General features: G+C 44.0%; 1 protein-coding gene and 1 pseudogene across 2 annotated transcripts; one reads left to right on the top strand and one right to left on the bottom strand.

Annotated features, from left to right (window-relative positions):
- Window positions 1-328: 328 nt before the first annotated feature.
- LOC117591216 (nuclear pore membrane glycoprotein 210-like) lies at window positions 329-20,562 on the top strand. 2 transcript variants are annotated; one of them, XM_034284361.1, is made up of 18 exons: window positions 329-598; window positions 1,278-2,340; window positions 2,396-3,766; window positions 3,823-4,573; window positions 4,643-4,960; window positions 5,215-5,346; window positions 5,443-5,642; window positions 5,779-6,042; window positions 6,260-6,385; window positions 6,595-6,700; window positions 7,534-7,655; window positions 7,713-7,811; window positions 7,868-8,101; window positions 8,163-8,309; window positions 12,267-12,419; window positions 13,329-13,464; window positions 19,930-19,986; window positions 20,061-20,562. In XM_034284361.1, exons 1-18 carry the CDS (start codon window positions 441-443, stop codon window positions 20,174-20,176), a joined length of 5,553 nt encoding a protein of 1,850 aa, XP_034140252.1. In that variant the 5' UTR covers window positions 329-440; the 3' UTR covers window positions 20,177-20,562. The 2 variants fall into 2 exon arrangements, with proteins under 2 accessions (XP_034140252.1, XP_034140253.1); XM_034284362.1 differs by having other exon boundaries at window positions 5,779-6,048; window positions 6,266-6,385.
- Window positions 20,563-20,836: 274 nt separating this feature from the next.
- Window positions 20,837-21,740, bottom strand: LOC117591227 (annotated as a pseudogene).
- Between the last annotated feature and the right edge of the window lie 639 nt (window positions 21,741-22,379).

The following is a 22,379-nucleotide window of genomic DNA, read 5'->3' as shown; positions in this document are numbered from 1 at the left end:
CAATAGCCGAGTCGATTGATCCATGTCTGTCTGTCCGTTTTGTTTGTCGGCTAGTTCTCAGAGACTATAAGAGCTAGAGCCACCAAATTTTGGCTCCAGACTTCTGTATGCTCACACTGTTACAAGATTATTTCAAAAATGAGACCCGCCCCCTTCCGACCAATGGATTTAGGTTCGAAAACACCACTGACTTCCGAAGGAACGATGGACCAGGGCGGCATAACAATTTAAAAGCAGTTCGATCCAGAATCCCGTAAAATAAACAAAATATATCGATAAATACAAATATTTCAACATAACATCCCTAGCATTGCACAGCGCTTTTATTTTCTTAAAACTCCGTTATTTTCGCTAATTAGTTGGCATCGCATCAAGTGGGCAAGGCAGCCAAGCAGCTTTACCACATTGTTGTTGTGAAATAACGCGACTAGCAACTCGAAATGGCAGCCAGCGTCGTGTATTTCCTTTTGTTAATTTGCGCGGCACATAAATTGATCGACGCTGCCAAATTAAACCACGCACGCGTGCTCCTGCCTGTATTCGAAGGAAAATCCATCAACTTTACCTTGCAGGTGGACCAAAAAATGTGCTACAAATGGTGAGTTGACTTTTTAACCTACAATTGCTTTCTAGCCTTGGCTGCCCGGCCCGACCGGCTTGACCGACCGGACCGGTACTTTAACCTCAAACCAGAAGGGACGTGTAAGACGCATCTTACGCGTCACAACTTTTATACCCGGCACTCAGTCAGTGTACCTGTACCATATTCTTTTATTTTTTCGAATTTTACATTTGACATTTTACATTTTTTCTACACCTCACATCTACATCTTCATAACTTCTCACGCCAGCACGCTGTTATCGCACGCCTCCACCCCTAGAGCCACATCCATCGCGTTTAGTTAACTTTTAGCTTCAAAATTTAAGCTTTGGGAGGTTTGCCTACCTTTTGCGTGGGCGGAAGGGGGCGGGGCTAATTTTTGAAATACACTGGTTTCATTGTGAGCAGTATGGAGCCAACATTTGGTGGCTCTAGCTTTTATGGTCTCTGAGTACTAGGCGCTCATCAGAACGAACAGACGGACGGACGCACGAACAGACAGACATGGATCAATCGACTCGGCTATTGATGCTGATCAAGAATATATACACTTTACGGGGTCGGAAACGTTTCCTTCTGTGCGTTACATACTTCGACTTTGTGCACAAGTAAAATATACCCTATTTACTCTTCGAGTACAGCGTATATTTACTAACCTACTAAAAATATCTCGCAGGACGACTTCCCGCCAAGACCATATATCCGTGATGCCTGTGTATCATGGCTTCAGCGAATGCGCCTACGAGGCGGTGGTCACAGTGCGGACTCGCGAGCGACGTCGTAACACGGCCATTGTGTTTGCGGAAGAAGTGCACACCGGTTCTGTGCTGCGCTGCGTCGTGATAGTGGACATCATTGCCTGCCTGAACGTAAGGACTGCCACACGCCAGCTTTACCTGGAGGAGTCGCCGGCGATCTTAGAGCTGCTCGCCTTCGACTCTCAGGGCAACGAGTTCTCCACCCTCGAGGGAATCGAGTTCAACTGGGACATTTCGGATCCCGATAGCAAAAAGCCACCCGCTATGCGATTCCTAACCTTCTCGCGAAGCCCGCTCCATTCGGTGCCCCCCGCTCTCGAGAAATTCGAAGCCGTCGGTATCAAGGGCTACATGATTCTGCTGGAGGGAATCAATACGGGCACTTCGAAGATAACCATCACCTTGCCCTATGCCGATTACAGCAATGTGAAGCCCCTGGAAGTATACATCAGTGTGCTGGCCAATATTATTATCGTGCCTTCCGAGGCGACGATCCTGAAGAAAGACTCGATTAGCTTCCGCATTCTTCAGCTGAAGAAGGACAAGCTGCACGACATTACGGAAAGTAAGCAATACTTCCTCGAGGTGGAGGATACCGAGGTGGCCAGTTTGAGAGGTAGCACCGCAACCGGAGAGACACTAGGGCGCACTCAGATCCTGCTGCGTGATAGAAACATGCCAGAGACGGATAAAAACACCAAGGGGCCCAGCACTCTTTTGACCGTGGCAGAGCCCCATAAGCTGGGCATCAGCCTCCTGCCATACAACAACTGGGTGACGGTGGAGGGCGAAAAGCACGAAGTGGTCTTCGACCTATACGCTCCAGATGGCCAAAAGGTGACGCTGGGTAACCGGTTTGGCATCCACTCCAATCTGGACAAATCTCTTTTCGGCATTCTCAACAAAACGAAAAACGGCAGCTGTCTGTACGGTGAAGCTCTGCAGAAGGGCGTTAGCACAATCTCCGGCATATACAACAAGGTAAGTAAATGACATTGATCATTCCAGTTATCTTCTGAGATTAAATCCATTGCAGCTTGCGGTGGAGGCAGAGCTGCAGATCTTTGAGAAGCTGCAGCTCAGACCCAGTAAGGTGATTCTGCCCTACGACACGAACACCATAAAGCCGCTTAAGCTACAGTTCTATGCGGCTGGTGGGGACTACAGCTATATGTGGCAATCCGGCAATCCGCAAGTGCTGCAAGTCGATGCCCATGGTTTGGCCACCACCGAAATCCGGGACGTGAGTCTCTCCACTGACTCGCAGGGGCAGTATGATGATGGAAATCTGCTGACTGCCCACACCACCGTCAAGGTGGCCCTGGCCAAGAACCAGAATGTCGCCCAATTGGCTCAGATCTACTTCCTCTCCCCGCAACGGCTCGAGATCAAGCAGTACAACTTCGAGACAGCCCTTAAGGACTACGTTCTCTTGCATGTGGCTGTGTACGCGCACGCGAACGACTCCGAAATGCCGTACACAAACTGCGATAACTTGCACTTCCAGCTGGACTTCAGCCAACCCATCCTTCAGCTAGAGAACAACTGGGAAGTTGAGAAGTTGGCTACTGATGCGTGCCATGTGGTGAGACTGCGGGCCACTGCCGTGGGCAGCACCTCGCTGCGCGTCTCGTACATCTATCAGGACAAAGTGCTCCAGGACAAGGTCGATTTGCATGTGTTCGAGGCGCTGAGCGTCCTGAATCCCTTGGAGAATGAGCTGGTTTTACCCATTGGCGCGTCGCGAAACGTAATCTATGTGCATGGGCCGCGCCGCATCTTTACACTGGAGGCGGAGCTCACCAAGGCCACAAACTTTAATGAAAAGGTCGTGAAGGTGTCTGAGATTGAGTTGAATGCCGAGGACCCCATTACCGCGTTCAGTATCCTGTGCCGCGAGCTGGGCGAGACGGTGTTCCAATACCGCGTGTACAACAGCCTTGCCACGTCCAAATTCGTCGCCTTTAAGTCTGAAGTAACAACCAAGGTGCACTGCGTGATGCCGCGCTTCCTGAAGCTATACTCCAGACAGGTGTTGCGCCAGTCGTGTCCCCTGGAGCACCGCTCTAAGCTGCTGTATCTCAAGAGTCAGGGGAACAACTTTGAGATCGAAATCGAGGTGCAGGACGCCAAGAATCGCAGGCTCATGAACGTCAGCTCGTTGTGGCTGGACTGGGAGTTTGCCGCAGGCGACGAGCGATACCATGTGGACAACATTACCTACCACCAGATGTCCAAAGTGGATCTCGTCCACGGCGTCAATGTCACTTCCACCGATGTGCTTGTCCTCACGCTGAGTGAAGTGTCGCCCAACTTCCGCATCAAGGGCACGGTGGTCCGTTACAATGACAAAATGCTGGCCCAACAGGACATTTACGCGGAACGCCCTACTTTTGAGGTTAAGGACGTAAGTGGAAATAAACACTTGGAGTTCCTAACTAACAGCTTACTGACTTCTCGCAGCTAAAAACGGGTAGTATTACGACGCCATTGATTGAGAACGAGATCAGGTTCCACACGGTGAACAGTAAGCTGCTGAAGAAGAATCACATCAGCGTCTATCTGGCCCCCAATCACAGAGAACGCATCCCCATTGCCCAGGGAAGCGGCTTCTTCGAAATGGAGCTCTCCGAGTCCGGTATCGTGAATGTGGTGCACGACGAAAAGGCCGGCATGTTATTGGTGACGCCGCTTCGTCAGGGAAATACACGTCTCGAGTTGACCGACCGCTGCCTGCTGAACGAGAACAGTGTCCTGTCCATCTCCGTGGTGTGCATCGGCTCCATCAGTGTGGTCAGCATGGATCGGGTGGAGCGCACGAACTCCATCGAAGCGATTGTGAAACTCTTTGACACCAACGACAATTTACTGGACGTGGATCCCAACAAGCTGGCTGTCTACGACCTTTCCGAGGCGGTCTTTGATCCGACTATATTGAGCGTGCGTCTGGACGAGCAGCGCCATCTCGAGCCTGGCCAGATACGGTACAGCATCACTGGCAACACTATCGGGGAAACCAAGATAGTCTTCCAGGCCGGCAAGGGGTCGCAGCAGGTGTCCAGCGCTTCGATTCTTGTCCAGGTCTTTGCCCCAATCCGCCTTTACCCGCGCGACTCCACACTCGTGGTGGGCAGCAGCATTCAGATCTACTACCAGGGCGGTCCCAAGCCCAATACCAACGTGATCTACACTGTGGAAAAAGAACAAGTCGCGAGTAGGTACCAACCGACGGTTCCTTTACGGACACGAATTAACCCAATCTTCTCACGTATTTTTCACTTAGCCATGATCTCCGCCATTGTCACGGCCCATCGACTAGGAGCTACCCAAATCACTGGAAAGTGCCTGCTTAAGAACCCCGTCACTGGCAAGGATGACGTCGTATCTCAGGACACCATCGAGGTCCGTGTTGCTGCCTTGAAGGCTGTGCAAATACGCACACCGCTCGTCCGCATTCGCAGTGGCGCCGTCATGCCCGCCACCCTATGGGGCCAGCCGGACTTCTCGCCCATGGTGCTGGGTACGCTGGAGGACTTGCGGATCACCTGGACAGTCAGTCAGCCGGATATTGTGGAGATCTTCAATGTGTTTACCGCAGTGGGTGGGTTGTGTTTCTAAATAAGACTCAATACGTTTACGTTTACATTTACATTTACCGTGCCCCGATACGGCATTGCGACCAAAAGATCTCAGCCCAATGTCCACCCAGTGCACGTAGAACGAACTTCGAAATGTTCTCCGATGAGCCTGCATGGTTGAGCTCCAGTGCAGGAACAGATACGTAACATACGTCTGCTCAATAGACTCTCTTTGTTGGTCCCACATTCTAGCACTTTAATGTCGTTTCTTCCACAGGAATTGAGTACCAGAGTGGCGACCTAATATCGGTTCGTGTGCGGGCATTGAATCCCGGCAAGGTCACAATAATAGCGTCTGTGAGTCTGGCAGATGGCACAAAGCTGCCCGCCACCAGCGTGGAGCTAATTGGTAAGTGTCCACTCGGCTGAACCTCTCACTGCCTCACATTTCTCTAAGTCGAACTCTATCTGACAATGGCACCGCAAATTGAAAATGTGATCGCAGTTTTCAAAACACTGGAGCTGCTCGGACCCAAGCCCATCAAAATGGACTCGATTCTGGCGGCGCCCCGCAGCACGCTACAGCTGAAGTCCAACATGTGCGATGCGGTCTATAAGCTGGATGAGCAGAGCTGCGGCATTGTTAGCGTGACGCCAGATGGCATTGTCCACACAAAGGACACTCTCGGCAGGGATCTAATAATTGTAAGTGTGTGTGTGTGTGTGCTGCTTGTGTGCCCGTGCCACTCATGTGTGTGTGTTTTGGTGTGCCAAAAACCAAAATCGGCTTATTTCAAAATTTCCTAAATTTCTAAAATTGCATTTCTTTTGTTGTGTTCAGGCCAAAACCGTGGACCAAAATCTGCCCATGGGCATTGAGGTGAAGAACGTGCAGTACATCCTGGTGTCGCTGTTGCCCCACATGAAATTCAAGAAGCTCGAGCATAAAATCCCGCGTGGCATGAACTTTCTGTTCAAAGTGTCGCTGCACGACAATAAGGGAAACGAGTTCTCGCACAACATCGAGGACGCCAATGGGCTGCGCTTTGATCTGGCCACCAAGGATGTGGTCGATGTTCAGATCGACAATAATCTGAACATTGCGGTGAGTGTCCATTTCAGTGTCCAGCAGAAGCTGTTAATTTATTTCTGCAAGTTTTATGCCAAACAAAACACAAAACTTTTTGCTTGTCAATTTCTTTTTCTCTGCGTTTTAATGCACTGTAAAAAATCAGATCTCGAGTCAGAGAGTCATGGCAGTCTTAAGTGCAACACATTATTCATTTTGAATACACAATCGACTCTCCCCACTTTACACACAGGTGCAGCTGCAACGGGAGACAAACAACATGATATCCATCAGTTTAAAGGACACAACGGGCGTTAAGCATGCTGAGGACTATATAAAGCTGTCCGTGGTTGAGTCGAAGACCATCTACCCCACCAAGGTGAGTTGGCTGTGCAGGTAATTGTGGAGCAGATGTAGCCACAGGATGTGAGCAGAAAACAGGGCAGAACCCCCATTTTGTAATGCTTAACGTTTCTCATGATTTAATCCGATTTCTTGTCTCTCCCCAACTGCATGCAAAAACCCACAAATTGTCGACCGCTACTTTTGACCAACCTCAAACCAACCATCCAACCATCGAATCCACAGACTATTTTCTCTGTGGGCGACATCATTTGCTTCGATTCACCGCTAACGTTGTCATCGATTTGGAGCAGCTCCAATGAGCAAATTGTGACGATTAACAAGCACACAGGTGAGTAGTTTGTACTCCCCTTTTCCCCCAGTTTGGAGTGTCTCTTTTCTGACTTTGAATATGATTACTATTACGATTATTATTATCCCCATAATAATAATCTTAATCGTAATCATATTCAAAGTCGAACTAACTAAATCCCCAAACAATTAGCCATCTGTGTTCAGGCTGTTGTTATACCCGGTACTCGAAGAGTAAATAGGGTATGTTGTATTTGTGCACAAAGTGGATTTATGTTACGCAGAGAAGGAAACGTTTCCGACCCCATAAAGTTTATATATTGATCAGCGTCAATAGCCGAGTCGATAGAGCCACGTCTGCCATAGAGCCACCAAATTTTGCATCCAGAAATGAGCCAAAAAAATCTGCGGTATTAACAATTTTGAAGATACGAGAAAACTAAAAATGCCGTTCCGTAGGGAAGGACCATATCTATCAGATCACCGAATTTGGATCAGATTGAATCATTATTATAGCTAGAATAAAGAAATTAATTTGCAGTGGCTAAACCCACCCCGTCCCACAGCTTTTTTTGTTTTTCGACCATTCTCTCAATCACACTCTGCTTCTGCAGTGTGCGGCCTCTGCCTCTGCCGTGCCACTGCCTCTTCCGTGCCTCTGCAGTGTGCGGCTCTAGGGGAGGGGGCTATGATAAAAACCGCTAAGGTACAGATGTTGTACTGAGTACCGTTACTGAGTAACTTCTCGTTGGTTCTAGTACTAAATATTATTTATGCCTCGTTGTAATGTGCAACGGGCAACGAGCACTCCCCATTGGAGCATACTTGATAGAAGAAAGCATTAATTTTTGCCATAATTTCCGTATTGTTTAGGTATTGCCCGCGTGCTGAACCATCGCCACAAGCTGGGTGAAAAGATTGTTATTACCAGCGGCGATGAGGCCAACCAAGGGGGCTTTATCAAGTATGATCTGGAGGTGCGCGAGTCGGATGCGGTAAGCCAGTGCCTGCTCCAAATATGCAACTATCTCAGCTTTTATCTTGCCTTGCAGATTGTGTTTGCCAAATCGACGGACACATTCAGCGGCTCAGAGTATCGAGGACAGTTGGTGCTGCGCAACCACATGCACTCCGAGAAACGCAGAAACCTGGTAGGAATACCATACTCTCCTCAGAGTAACTCCTGCTAACGCTCTCTCACTCCCAGATCGCTCACAACGTTACAAAGTGCGCCGTTCAGATCGACAATGTGCGTGTGGATTTGTTCACCTGTCGCTTGGTGGCCAAAAACGCAATCGGTCGGCTGCTACTTAAGCTCTACAAGGCACAGCCCATGTTTGATGGTTTTAGTGGGCAGTACAGCTGTCGGTTAGAGCTGCTCTCTAGCTTTGTCGAGCTACTTGCCGTCGTCAAGACCAACGATGTCCTTTTAGAGCTGCAGGTAAGTGTTCGTTCCTATTGTCTTTGGCAACACAGCAAACCCTCACTTCTGCTGTGCACAGGCGGCGATGCCCAACGGCGCTTTGGATACCATGTCACTGAAATTGGTGCCGGGCATTAAAGTGATGCCCGAATCGGTGCAGGTGACCGATTTAAAGCCCCAGGAGCTGCACATTAGTGGGCTGGACAAGGCACTACACAAGCTGCAGGTGAGTGGGTCGAAAGGAAGCAATGCCCTGCATGCTTCGTCCTCAGAGAGGACGCACTTTGCTCTCATTTGCGAGACAATAATAAGTACAATTATGAGAGGATCAAAAGAGTCTCGCACTCACACTCTGTGCCGTAATAAAATACAGGAAATTCCTTTACAATGTACTCCACTGTTGTTTCCAGCCGTCGCCAGTGAGCGTGTTTTTCGAATTTAACGGAGCGAAGGCACATACAGCCGAATACTGTTCCATGAATTAAAAAGTGACACTTTTCTGTCCTCCGCCACCACAGCGTTGATTGCTGGTGGTTTGGTCTTGATTATTATTAATTAATTATTTTTAAATTTGATGCACCGGACATGCAGTGTCATCAGCTTCGGCACACCCACACAGAAGACAGACCGCAGAAGACAAATTATGTGGCTGTCAATGTCAGTGCTCTCGGCACATTTTATTAAAATTCACATTATCAATAAGACGACTGTGTGTGACCGCACGGCCCACGCCCGGCATGCACTCACTCACGCACTCCGATGCGTCCATGGACTTAATACAAAATACATTGCTGTGCATCATTTTTGAAATGAATTATTCAATATTCCCTTTCGTGTATTATCGATATACTAATAAGGAACTTTTGCGCCGTGTTGCGCAGTTGCTCTGGCTGTCGGTATGCCGACACTTCCGTTTATTAACAATGTCGATATTTTTTCAAGTACTTACTATTATATCTTAATCAGCATCATTAGCCGAGTCGATTGAGCCATGTCTGTCTGTGTAGCTTCCTGAAAAACGCTTTGTAGATTTCGCACTTTTTCGGGGGCGGAAGGGAACGTGGCTCATTTTTGAAATACACTTGTAACAGTGTGAGCATACAGAAGTCTGGATTCAAAATTTGGTGGCTCTAGCTTTTATGGTCTCTGAGATCCAGGCGCTCAACAAGACGGACGGACGGACAGACGGACGGTCGGACAGACGGACGGACAGACAGACATGGCTACATCGACTCGGCTATTGATGCTGATGAAGAATATATATACTTTATGGGGTCGGAAACGTTTCCTTCTGTGTGTTACATACTTTGTGCACAAATACAATATACCCTATTTACTCTTCGAGTACCGGGTATAAAAAAGCTCGCGCCCCTCGTAATGCAGAGCGAAATAATTGACCTTACATTAGTAGTCGATGGCATCTTAAAAGTGCATCAGGGCTCCAAATGGATTGAAACTTTTTTCATTGTAGCTTTAATCAACTGAGTTTATTGTTGTTGTGAGCTGTTTTTTATTTAAAAATAGTTTATTTTCGATAGAAAGTCTCTAAGCCGCTATATTTCTAATGAAGAGCGTTAAAAAGTTTTAACTTAACGCGAAAAGGGGATTTCACTACAGCAATTTGCTAAAAAAGATAACAAAAGCTATTTTACGATCCGAAAATTGGTAAAAGATCCTGAGATCACGCGAAAAACCCTTGCGCGTGACAAGCGCCGTAAAAAATCCTAGCAATTAAATAAAACCTTAGAGCACCGCCAATTTGTCACGAACTGGCTCTCTCCGTATTAAAGTATTGTGCAACAACAAACTTTGAAAGCAGATCAGAACATTTCATAAGAAACGAGAAGGGACGTGTGAGACTTCTTACGCGTCACAACTTTTATACCCGGCACTCAGGACTACATCTGCACCTTAGCGGTTATTTGTCAATTTTTACATTTTTTCTTCATCTGTCATCTACATCTACTACACTTCTCACACCAACACGCTCCGTTAGCTCGATCCCCTTCCCTAGACCCACACACTGCAGACTCGAGGCAGAGGCAGAGGCACCGTCCGCACACAAAAAAGAAAAAAAAAAAAAAGCTGCGGGACGCGGGACGGGGTGGGTTAAAAGTTGGAAGAGGCATAGGCAGGGGGAAGGCAGAGGTAGAGGCCGAGTGAAGCAGAAGCAGAGTGTGAATGAGAGAATGTATAAAGAACAACAAAGCTGCGGGACAGGGTGGGTTTAGCCACTGGAAATTAATTTATCCATTGTGGCTAAAATAATGATCCGATCGGATCCCAATTTGGTGTTCTGATAGATATGGCCATTTCCTACGGAATGGCGTTTTTCGTTTTCTTTTATCTTCAAAACTGTAGATTTGGGAGGTTTTCGCCCTTTTGCTTGGGCGGAAAGGGGCGTGGCTCATTTTTGAAATACACTGGTTTCAGTGTGAGCACACAGCAGTCCGGAACCAAAATTTGGTGGATCTAGCTCTTATAGTCTCAGAGAACTAGCCGACAAACAAGACGGACAGACGGACGGACGGACAGACGGACAGACAGACATGGCTCAATCGACTCGTCTATTGATGTTGATCAAGAATATATATACTTTATGGGGTCGGAAACGTTTCCTTCTGTGCGTTACATACAACCGTTATGCCAAACAAATACAATATACCCTATTTACTCTTCGAGTACCGGGTATAAAAAAGATCTTGTCAAATGTCAGCTACTTCCTCGACATAATGTTGCCCATATTGAATTTTCAAAAATCATAAATTAAGAGACTTGGAGTGGTCAAATATCATCTTCAGTGATGAGAAAATGGTTCAGATGGGTATCAGGGATATACAGGCTCTAAAACATGTGAAAATGTCTCCCAATTTCCAAGGAGGGTTCCTTATAAGTAGTGTGGTCGTGGTCTGTATTTGGTATTGCTGGAAAGTGTGCAATATGTTTTGTTACTCAGAAAATAAGCTCGGAAACATATGTTCAACCATTGGACGAAGATCTTCTTAATATTTGGGGAACGCATTATGGAGATTCCTAGACATTTCAACAGGATAATGCCGCGATGCATGTGTTTATGTACACAAAAACATTTTTTGAAGAGAGAAAAGTTCAAATTTTGAAGTGACTAGCCGTTGTTCCTGATTTTAACCCAATTGAATACATTTGGTGCATACTTTCCATCAAAGTGCACATGTACGGAAGACACTCTACCACATTAAAAGAGTTATACGAGAAGGGACGTGTGAGACGCTTCTTACGCGTCACAACTTTTATACCCGGCACTCAGTACTACATCTACTAAAACACCTTAGCGGTGTTTTGTCACATTTTACATTTTTTCTTCATCTGTCATCTACATCTAAAACACTTCTCACACCAACACGCTCCGTTGCCGCGAGTCAGCAGTTAGTGGGTCTAGGGAAGGGCGGCGAGCGTGTTGGTGTGAGAAGTGTAGTAGATGTAGATGACAGATGAAGAAAAAATGTAAAATTTGACAAAACACCGCTAAGGTGCAGATGTAGTACTGAGTGCCGGGTCCCTTCTCGTTTAAATTGTTATTTTGTTGACTTTAAGACAAAATTAAAGAAAGAAAAAAATATAAAAATTTAACAAATGTTTTTATGTTGTATGTGTTTATGAATTGTAATTTACATTCTCTCTTGATTTGATGCCACAAAATGCTGCAAGAAGTACAGGTACTTATTGATGAGCTTAATTTTTTGCAAATGCAATTTGATTTAAATATTTATTCAAGGCTCGAATTGTAGTGCTGTTTGCCAGCAGCCTTTCATTGAGAGAGTTCAGAGTGTTGGAAAAATGAAACCTGAAACCGAATCCGTGTTCAACATGCAATATATATTTGAAGTTTCAAGCAAATGCATACAAAAGTGTGAGGTTTTATTTTTTATTAAATGATTTTGCAGCACATTCAGATATCAAAATTCATTTCAACTCAATGCAAATCCCTCTCCCAGAGTTTTTATCAGAGGTCGTCCCGCCCACTCTTCTTTGCGTTGAATGCCGATGAGTGCTTATTGAATTTCCTTGGACGCTTTTAGCGTGGAAAATGGGGAAAGGAATCATGTTGAATAGAGAACCATAATATATAAATCCGCTCACACTAATTTTTAATCGATAATATAAATTTAAATTAATAAAATGAATGAATTTAATACATGGACAGGTCAAACCATCGAACAGCAAATACTTTTCTGTGGATTTCCTTGAGCACGGCCATGGCATTAGCAAATATCGTTTGCGATTCTTCGATGACTTTCCGATGGATGAACACTTTTACGTACTAATCGAATCCCCCGAAACGGAGCATATCATTGAGGTACGATATTTTATGACTCCAGACCTGACTCCAGCGCCGTTGAATCAGAATCTTTTATGGAAAAACATTAGACTGCGAGAAAGAGTTAACGAATACATGGAAGTTCCTGCCAAAGATACCAGGCAACACGATAACAATTTATGTAGACTTTTTTAGACTACTCGTGGGTATGTTTGCCTGATCCGTGGGTATTTTGGGGATATTCTTTTCGCGAATAGATGTAAAAGTGAGAGCGACAGAGACGGGGACAGGAGAGGCCTAGAAGAGAAATGTCGTCATAGCTTCAAGAAAAATAAATCTGTAGCACAGGTATCAACATATATAAAGGGTCCGTGGGTCTTCTCCTCTGCTGCGTGTTTTCAATTTGGTAAATTTTCTTGCTACCTGATGCCATTAGAGTGCAAACACGTTGATAGCCAGCCGCGTATCAATTTGTTGTTGCGGAAACTTGTTTTCCCCTCCGTTGGTGGGGGTCTTTTCGGGGAAGAATCGAATAAATAAGCGGAATGACGTCTGTCTGCACCTAAGCGGTTTTTGTAAAATTTAACAATTTTGCTTCATTTGTCACGCCAACACGCTCCTTTGGCAGTGTTACACTTGTAACAGTGTGAGCTTTTATGGTATCTGAGATCCAGGCGCTCAACAAGACGGACGGACATACGGACGTACAGACAGACATGGCTTAATCGACTCGGCTGTTGATGCTGATCAAGAATATATATACTTTATGGGGTCGGAAACGTTTCCTTCTGTGCGTTACATATGTACATTCACTTTGTGCGCAAATACAATATACCCTATTTACTTTTCGAGTACCGGGTCGTAGTCGATTGTAGTGAAATTGCACTGTGGGGTCAAGGATTAGCATTATGTCTGCTTATAATTCCGTTTGCTTATTTGTCATTACAGGTACCCATTGCGGGCAGCACAATGCTGGCCCAGAAGTGCGCGGACAGTCCCCATGGCGGACCTCTCTTTTATCGTCTGGTAAAGAATATTGGCTTCCTACTCACCACCACTGCGATTGGAGTCATCTCGATATGTGGTGAGTATAACTAGAAAATATTGTTAATTCTACTGACCAAGTAAATTATGCACAAAACTAAATGCGGCCCGGACTGGCTTGGCTTTGTTATAGCCGAAACATCATAAATCATTGGAAATACTGAGACTGAACTTGCAGTCTGAAGTTCCTGTGTCTGTTTCTGTTGCTATTGCTTTTGCTGCTGCTGCTGTTGTTGCGGTTGTTTACGTTTATCGCAAATTCCATGAATTTTTAATCAGCCCCTGGCTGGAGGAAACGGAAAAGGAAGAAGATGTTGAGTTGGAGCTGAGGGCCAGATAGAGCGTGGTATCCTTGAGCACTATCCTTTGACGCAGACCTTTTCAGTTCTGACGCAACCTGTGTCCTGCTTTTGGGACATCGCTTGGGTAAACCTTAACCACTTTTTTGCATTTTTACACGCGTAGCAGCAGCAGCATTCAGTACGGTAATCGAGCTGAGTCTGGGGTTGAAAGTTCTGGCAAAATTTCACTTTTAGGACTCGCTCTTTTGCCATTTTTCAACGTACTTCTGGCTTGTTTGCCCCATCCCAGCACCGCGGGGCTTGCAGTGTGCGGTTACTGTTAGTTTTGTGTTATCGCTTCGAAAACACTTTACACCCAAAAAAAATTGAGAATCACAACAAAACATAACACAAGACAACAAAAAACTAAATAAGAGTTACGCGTCAAAACTTTTATACCCGGTACTCAGTACTACATCTATACCTTAGCGGTTTTTTGTCAAATTTGACATTTTTTCATCATCTGTCATGTACATCTACAACACTTCTCACGCTCCTTTAGCTCGCCCCCCTTTTCTAGAGCCACACACTGCAGAGTCCCGGCAGAGGCAGAGGAACGCGAAAAAAACAAATACTTATAAGCTGTGGGATGGATGGGTTTAGCCACGGCAGAGGCAGAGGCCGCACACTGCGCGAAGCAGAGTGTGAATGAGAGAATGTGCAAAAAAACAATTAAAAGCTGCGGGTGGGTTTAGCCACTTCAAATTAATTTCTTCATTCTGGCTAAAATAATAATCCAATCGGATCCCAATTTGATGATCTGATCGATATGGCCATTCCCTACGGAAGGGGGCGGGGCTAATTTTTGAAATACGGTGGTTTCAGTGTGAGCATACAGAAGTCTGGATGCAAAATTTGGTGGCTCTAGCTCTTATAGTCTCTGAGAACTAGCCGACAAACAAGACGGACAGACAGACATGGCTTTTGGCTCTCGGCAATTGAAACGGAAACGTTTCCTTCTGTGCGTTACATACAACCGTTATTCCCACAAATACAATGTACCCTATTTACTCTTCGAGTACCGGGTATAAAAATGTATTCAAAAGATTAATTATGATAAAAGATCTTTTGAAAGATTTTAGAACTTAACGAGAAGGGACGTGTGCGACGCTTCTTACGCGTCTCAACTTTTATACCCGGCACTCAGTACTACATTTGCACCTTAGCGGTGTTTTGTCAAATTTTACATATTTTCTTCATCTTTCATCTACATCTACTACACTTCTCACACCAACACGCTCCTTTCGCTCGCCGCCCTTCCCTAGACCATAAAGCAACCATATAAGGAGGTCTCGTCGGAAAAAATTATGGAAACGTACGAGTGAAAAGTGCGAGTGAAAGGGCTCTCGCTGTAAGAGTGAGGGCAACGACAATGGAGTGTGCTGATTAATCATTTCACGGCAATGTGATAAAAACATAATAATTGTTTCATAATTTAATTTTTAATAGTTTGCTACATAATAGTAGTCTGTGTTTTGAAAATATAAACATTTTGAAAAATTGAAAAAAAAAAATTGTCCGCAACCAACCTTTCGCATCGACAAGCAAACGAGCACTGAGAATTGGGAAAAGCAGCGAGTAACTCTGCCACCGACGAGGCCTCCTTATATAGTTGCTTTATGCCCTAGACACACACACTGCAGACTCGCTGCAGAGGCAGAGGCAGCGCCCGCACACAAAAAAAACAAATATAAGCTGCGTGACGGGGTGGGTTAAAAGTCAGCAGTGGCAAAGGCAGAGGGGCGGCAGAGTCAGGGGCAGAGTGAAGCAGAAGCAGAGTGTGAATGAGAGAATGTGAAAAGAACAACAAAAGCTGCGGGACAAGGTGGGTTTAGCCACTGCAAATTAATTTCTTCATTGTGGCTATAATAATGATCCAATCGGCCCAATTTGGTGATCTGATAGATATGGTCATTCCCTACAGAATGGCGTTTTTAGTTTTTTGATCTTCAAAATTGTAGGTTAGGGATGTTTTCGCCCTTTTACGGGGCGAAAAGGGGCGTGGCTCATTTTTTAAATACACTTATAACAGCGTGAGCATACAGAAGTTTGGATGCAAAATTTGGTGGCTCTAGCTTTTATGGTGTCTGAGATCCAGGCGCTCAACAAGACGGACGGACGGACAGACAGACATGGCTCAATCGACTCGGCTATTGATGCTGACCAAGAATGTATATACTTTATGTGGTCGGAAACGTTTCCTTCTGTGTGTTACATTCATTCACTTTGTGCCCAAATACAATATACCCTATTTACTCTTCGAGTACCGGGTATAAAAAAAATATATTTAATTGACTGATTGTTTGGTTACAAGTAATTTGATTGGAATCGCTCCAACGTGCGATTGCATTTCGCTCAGTACTTGTTTGCCTAAGCAATAAATTGGATAATTTTCGTTTAAATTATAATACCTTCATCTTTAGTTAGACAGTTTTTGTCACAATTTTCTACAGTAGTTCTACAGTTGCTCCAGACCTCTAGCAGTGCTGCATGAGTAAACTCATTAGCATCTGCAAAATCTAAAATTTTCCGAAAAGGGGCAAACGCGCAAAAAGCATTAACACCACGTGATTCTATAATAAATGGTTAGTAACATGCAATTGTTAGTACCAAGTACACGAACAAAACATTGAACAATTAAAAAACTACACACAACTATCAAAAAAGTTGAATTACCGCGACTTATTATTTCCACATTTTTTTTATTTTTTTATTTAAACTTTGAAAACGAGCTACAATTAAAGCTGAAAGTTTCTTAATGTCTCCCCATTTTTTCACAAGCTTTTTCAAAGCGCGTAATATGCTTTCAAAGTCGGCTGACTTTAAAATGCTTTGACTTGTGAAAAAGTGCGGGAAAAATTGAGCAACTTGCAGCTGTAATTGAAGCACGATTACAAAGTCTTTACACAAGTAAAAATATGGAAATAACACGTCGAGGTATTTAAATTAATTGTTAATACATGTTTTTGTATAGTTTTGTGTAGTTATTTAATTGTCCAATATTTTGTTCGTGTGTCTTTTTAGCTTGGTACTAACAATTGCACGTGTTTTCTGTGGAACATTTCTTTTGCACAGAACACCACTGCACAGAGGTTCAAGTTACATGTTATTAATGCTTTTTGCTCGTTTTTGTCCCTTTACGAAAAATTTCAAATTTTGCAGATGCTTATGAGTTCACTCATGCATCGCTGCTGGAGGTCTGGACCAACAACAATCGTGAAGTAAACGCAATAAAATGTTATAGTTTAAAAAGAATTGACAAAACTGAGTAACTAAAGATGAAACTATTACAATTAAAACGAGAAGGGACATGTGAGACGCTTCTTACGCGTCACAACTTTTATACCCGGCACTCAGGACTACATCTAGATGTAGAAGACATCGCCAACCACTAGATATCGTTCACATTACAGAACACGTAGTAAAAAGCCTACTTAATAAAATGCATCAAACAAATTGGATCAGTTAATATTTTCCAATTTATGAGATATTTAAAACAGTAATAAAATTGGTACATTCTTGGACCGATAGGTTTCACAGCAAATTTTTCGAAAGTGGATCTATGAAAATTTCTTGTACGCAACTTTGCGTAACTCTTTTTCTAATACTGGGCGTTAAAAACCGAGTCTTGGTTAAAAGTCGGTAGAGGCATGGGCAGAGGGACGGCAGAGGCAGGGGCCGAGTGAAGCAGAAGCAGAGTGTGAATGAGAGAATGTGAAAGGAAAAACAAAGGCTGCTGGCCAGGGTGGGTTTAGCCATTGAAAATTAATTTCTTCATTCTGGCTATAATAATGATCCGATCGGATCCCAATTTGGNAAATTGTCCGCAACCAACCTTTCGCATCGACAAGCAAACGAGCACTGAGAATTGGGAAAAGCAGCGAGTAACTCTGCCACCGACGAGGCCTCCTTATATAGTTGCTTTATGCCCTAGACACACACACCGCAGACTCGCTGCAGAGGCAGAGGCAGCGCCCGCACACAAAAAAAAAACAAATATAAGCTGCGTGACGGGGTGGGTTAAAAGTCAGCAGTGGCAAAGGCAGAGGGGCGGCAGAGTCAGGGGCCGATTGAAGCAGAAGCAGAGTGTGAATGAGAGAATGTGAAAAGAACAACAAAAGCTGCGGGACAAGGTGGGTTTAGCCACTGCAAATTAATTTCTTCATTGTGGCTATAATAATGATCCAATCGGCCCAATTTGGTGATCTGATAGATATGGTCATTCCCTACAGAATGGCGTTTTTAGTTTTTTGATCTTCAAAATTGTAGGTTAGGGATGTTTTCGCCCTTTTACGGGGCGAAAAGGGGCGTGGCTCATTTTTTAAATACACTTATAACAGCGTGAGCATACAGAAGTTTGGATGCAAAATTTGGTGGCTCTAGCTTTTATGGTGTCTGAGATCCAGGCGCTCAACAAGACGGACGGACGGACAGACAGACATGGCTCAATCGACTCGGCTATTGATGCTGATCAAGAATATATATACTTTATGTGGTCGGAAACGTTTCCTTCTGTGTGTTACATTCATTAACTTTGTGCCCAAATACAATATACCCTATTTACTCTTCGAGTACCGGGTATAAAAAAAATATATTTAATTGACTGATTGTTTGGTTACAAGTAATTTGATTGGAATCGCTCCAACGTGCGATTGCATTTCGCTCAGTACTTGTTTGCCTAAGCAATAAATTGGATAATTTTCGTTTAAATTATAATACCTTCATCTTTAGTTAGACAGTTTTTGTCACAATTTTCTACAGTAGTTCTACAGTTGCTCCAGACCTCTAGCAGTGCTGCATGAGTAAACTCATTAGCATCTGCAAAATCTAAAATTTTCCGAAAAGGGGCAAACGCGCAAAAAGCATTAACACCACGTGATTCTATAATAAATGGTTAGTAACATGCAATTGTTAGTACCAAGTACACGAACAAAACATTGAACAATTAAAAAACTACACACAACTATCAAAAAAGTTGAATTACCGCGACTTATTATTTCCACATTTTTTTTATTTTTTTATTTAAACTTTGAAAACGAGCTACAATTAAAGCTGAAAGTTTCTTAATGTCTCCCCATTTTTTCACAAGCTTTTTCAAAGCGCGTAATATGCTTTCAAAGTCGGCTGACTTTAAAATGCTTTGACTTGTGAAAAAGTGCGGGAAAAATTGAGCAACTTGCAGCTGTAATTGAAGCACGATTACAAAGTCTTTACACAAGTAAAAATATGGAAATAACACGTCGAGGTATTTCGTATTCCAACAACAATCGTGAAGTAAACGCAATAAAATGTTATAGTTTAAAAAGAATTGACAAAACTGAGTAACTAAAGATGAAACTATTACAATTAAAACGAGAAGGGACATGTGAGACGCTTCTTACGCGTCACAACTTTTATACCCGGCACTCAGGACTACATCTAGATGTAGAAGACATCGCCAACCACTAGATATCGTTCACATTACAGAACACGTAGTAAAAAGCCTACTAAATAAAATGCATANCCTACTAAATAAAATGCATCAAACAAATTGGATCAGTTAATATTTTCCAATTTATGAGATATTTAAAACAGTAATAAAATTGGTACATTCTTGGACCGATAGGTTTCACAGCAAATTTTTCGAAAGTGGATCTATGAAAATTTCTTGTACGCAACTTTGCGTAACTCTTTTTCTAATACTGGGCGTTAAAAACCGAGTCTTGGTTAAAAGTCGGTAGAGGCATGGGCAGAGGGACGGCAGAGGCAGGGGCCGAGTGAAGCAGAAGCAGAGTGTGAATGAGAGAATGTGAAAGGAAAAACAAAGGCTGCTGACCAGGGTGGGTTTAGCCATTGAAAATTAATTTCTTCATTCTGGCTATAATAATGATCCGATCGGATCCCAATTTCGTGATCTGATAGATATGGCCATTTGGTTTGGTTAATGCCATAAAACGGGCTTTTTACCTATAGTGCAGTGCTGGCAAAAATTCCCCATGCAAAAATTCCTCCCTTACACAAGTGACTAACAGGCTACACGGACTAATTGCATGCTTGGGTCTTGCTTAGGTCGGCACGAGTGCGGGTATCGAAGCTGCTCCCTATTATAAATGTGTCAGGGAAACCCGAATTCCGAGGGAATTTTGATTTGGCTTCCTATTTTTTTAACCCCATTTTTCTTACAGTTTTCCAGATGCAGAAATCCAAAAACAGTCCCACTGTTGGTCCAAACGCATATGACAGTAAGTTGTGGATTCATTATATTTCAAATAATGATCGATGCCATAATATGTGAATGCTTTTGATATTGTTTTAGACTCGCCATCTATTCGCCATTTGAACTATTTGGACAACTCAATGGACTCGGATGTTTACTTCAGTCCGCGGCTCACCTCCGAAAACAGATCCGGCAATTCGCCTCGCTTTAACTAATTTGGTCTTAGTTATCTTAGCCTTGAAGTTTGATAGGAACTATCTGCGATCTATCTGCGATTCCCCCCCTCATTTGTATTATTTTTATGTTATTTATATAAGCCTTGTTCCATGTCCGTGCTTTTTGTAAAGCTCAAACTTCAAGGGCAATGGCGAGCCCCCTATATGTTTAAAACAATACTCGTAGTTTGGTGCCACTTTTTTTGCGATTTCCTTTGCGTCTGTATTTTTAGTCTGTAAATAAGTTGAAGTGTAACTTAGCCAAAGTACAATGTATATTTTCTCTTTAAACACTTATCAGATCGTTGAGAAGCATTTATTTGTTAAAAATCCTAAACTAAGAGATTAAATAAAATAGGAAGAGTGAAGTGTGCTCGTCTTTAAAGAAATCAGCATTCAACGGGTTGCCTTTCGGGTAACCTTTCGCTACCCCACCGCTGAGATCTTTAGAACCAAAGGCTGTCGGGCACGTGCAAAGGTACTTCAATTACTCTGCCGCTCTTTCACTTTCTCTTGCTCTCACCATAACCACTGTGTCTCTAAATTGCCATCGGAGTACCCGAGAACAAATTTCTAAGCATTTTCTTTCTGCCATGTATCCCGGTCCTGGCGACTTGAGAAATAGGCGAAGCACTTGACTGCAATTCCGAGTCTCTCTCTCAGAGTCAGAGGTGAATGTGAAACACTTACAGCTTTTGGGAGCGCTCCTTTCCAGCCAGAGGTCTGTTGCGTTCATCCCAAAGCGAAACTCCATCACATCTAAAGTTCTTCATTATTCCCGCCGAGCGAGCAATTATCCCGCAGGCGATTCTGAAGCGAAATATACACATATAATCAAAATATACTCTGTGTACCATCATTATGTATATACCTTTCGCCCGAGTTGCCGTCAATCAGACTTTGGTCGTTTGCACCAAGTTCCAGATCGTCAGCACTGCCTGTTACAACAACGGCCCTTCCAATTATCTTCGCCATCTTCAGCACAGAATCCACGAACCTGATCTTCGCCCGTCTACTCTCATCAGCGCCAAGTCGCCAGCGTGCCGTTCTGAAGGCGATGCTTCTGAGCTGCCTTGACGGGACAGACGCTGATTATAATGGTCGCCAACAGAGGCGCACCCTAGGGAAACATCGCCACTTTCGTTTATGTGGAAGACGTGCAATCCCGGATCCAGGCCAACCACTACGACATCCACCAAAATGCAGGGCGTCTTTGCATTGATGGCAGTAAACCGTACAACGCCTTGGACAGGCGTTCGGTTTACCACACTGCCCGTTGTGTTGATCAGAGCAACTGCCGACTTTCCGCCAAAGCCCGACAGCACAGCCTTTCGACCGGTGGCCTCAATCTTATCGTGCAACTCTGACCACTGACTCTCAGTCTGAGCGATTTCAATTCGACATCCACTTCTCCCAAACCATCCAGAGCCTTTCGCAGTGTGTTTGCATAGGCTTCGTCCCCCTTTTTTATCTGAACTGCAAATTCAATCAACTCTTTAAAACTCTTCTCCGCCAATAATTGCCTTAATAGAGCCCATTTCTGATCCAATGCACAAAGTGCCGACTAATAATGAATAAATGAATAATGTTAGACAAAGTTCAACTTATTATACCCGGTACTCGAAGAGTAAATAGGTTATATTGTATAATGTATGCGGAATAACTGATGTATGTAACGCAGAGAAGGAAACGTTTCCGACCCCACAAAGTATATATATTCTTGATCATCATCAATAGCCGAGTCGATATAGCCATGTCTGTCTGTCCGTCCATCTTGTTGAGCGCCTGGATCCCAGAGACCATAAAAGCTAGAGCCACCAAATTTTGCATCCAGACTTCTGTATGCTCACACTGTTACAAGTGTATTTCAAACATGAGCCCCGCCCCCGCAAAAGGGCGAAAAGCTCCCAAATCTACAATTTTGAAGACAAAAGATTCCGTAGGGAATGACCATATCTATCAGGACACCAAATTGGGATCTGTATGGATCATTATGGATGGATCAGGCCCCCCATAACTCTTCCTAGTAGTGAGGCCAGTGGTCCTTCCTCCTCTGCTCCATTCCCCTCTTCCCACTGCAATTCCTTGCAGTCAAAAAACTAACATCCCTCTTTGTAGCCTATCAAAATGCTCGCGGCTTACGTAGTAAGCTGAGCACTCTTTTTATGGATAGTTTCACATTTTCATCCCATGTTATTGTTTT

Source organism: Drosophila guanche, unplaced genomic scaffold (genome assembly GCF_900245975.1).
Source record: "Drosophila guanche unplaced genomic scaffold, DGUA_6, whole genome shotgun sequence".
Lineage (NCBI taxonomy): Eukaryota > Metazoa > Arthropoda > Insecta > Diptera > Drosophilidae > Drosophila > Drosophila guanche.
This window is presented reverse-complemented; position numbering and strand designations above follow the sequence as displayed.

What these genes read in the sequence shown, in the direction of transcription:
- LOC117591216 (XM_034284361.1), top strand. Translation starts at nt 441, where the DNA reads ATGGCAGCCAGCGTCGTGTATTTCCTTTTGTTAATTTGCGCGGCACAT. An exon ending in CTACTTTTGAGGTTAAGGAC is followed by an intron (nt 3,767 to 3,822) that starts GTAAGTGGAAAT and finishes GACTTCTCGCAG; the next exon opens with CTAAAAACGGGTAGTATTAC. An exon ending in AAACGGAGCATATCATTGAG is followed by an intron (nt 12,420 to 13,328) that starts GTACGATATTTT and finishes TTGTCATTACAG; the next exon opens with GTACCCATTGCGGGCAGCAC.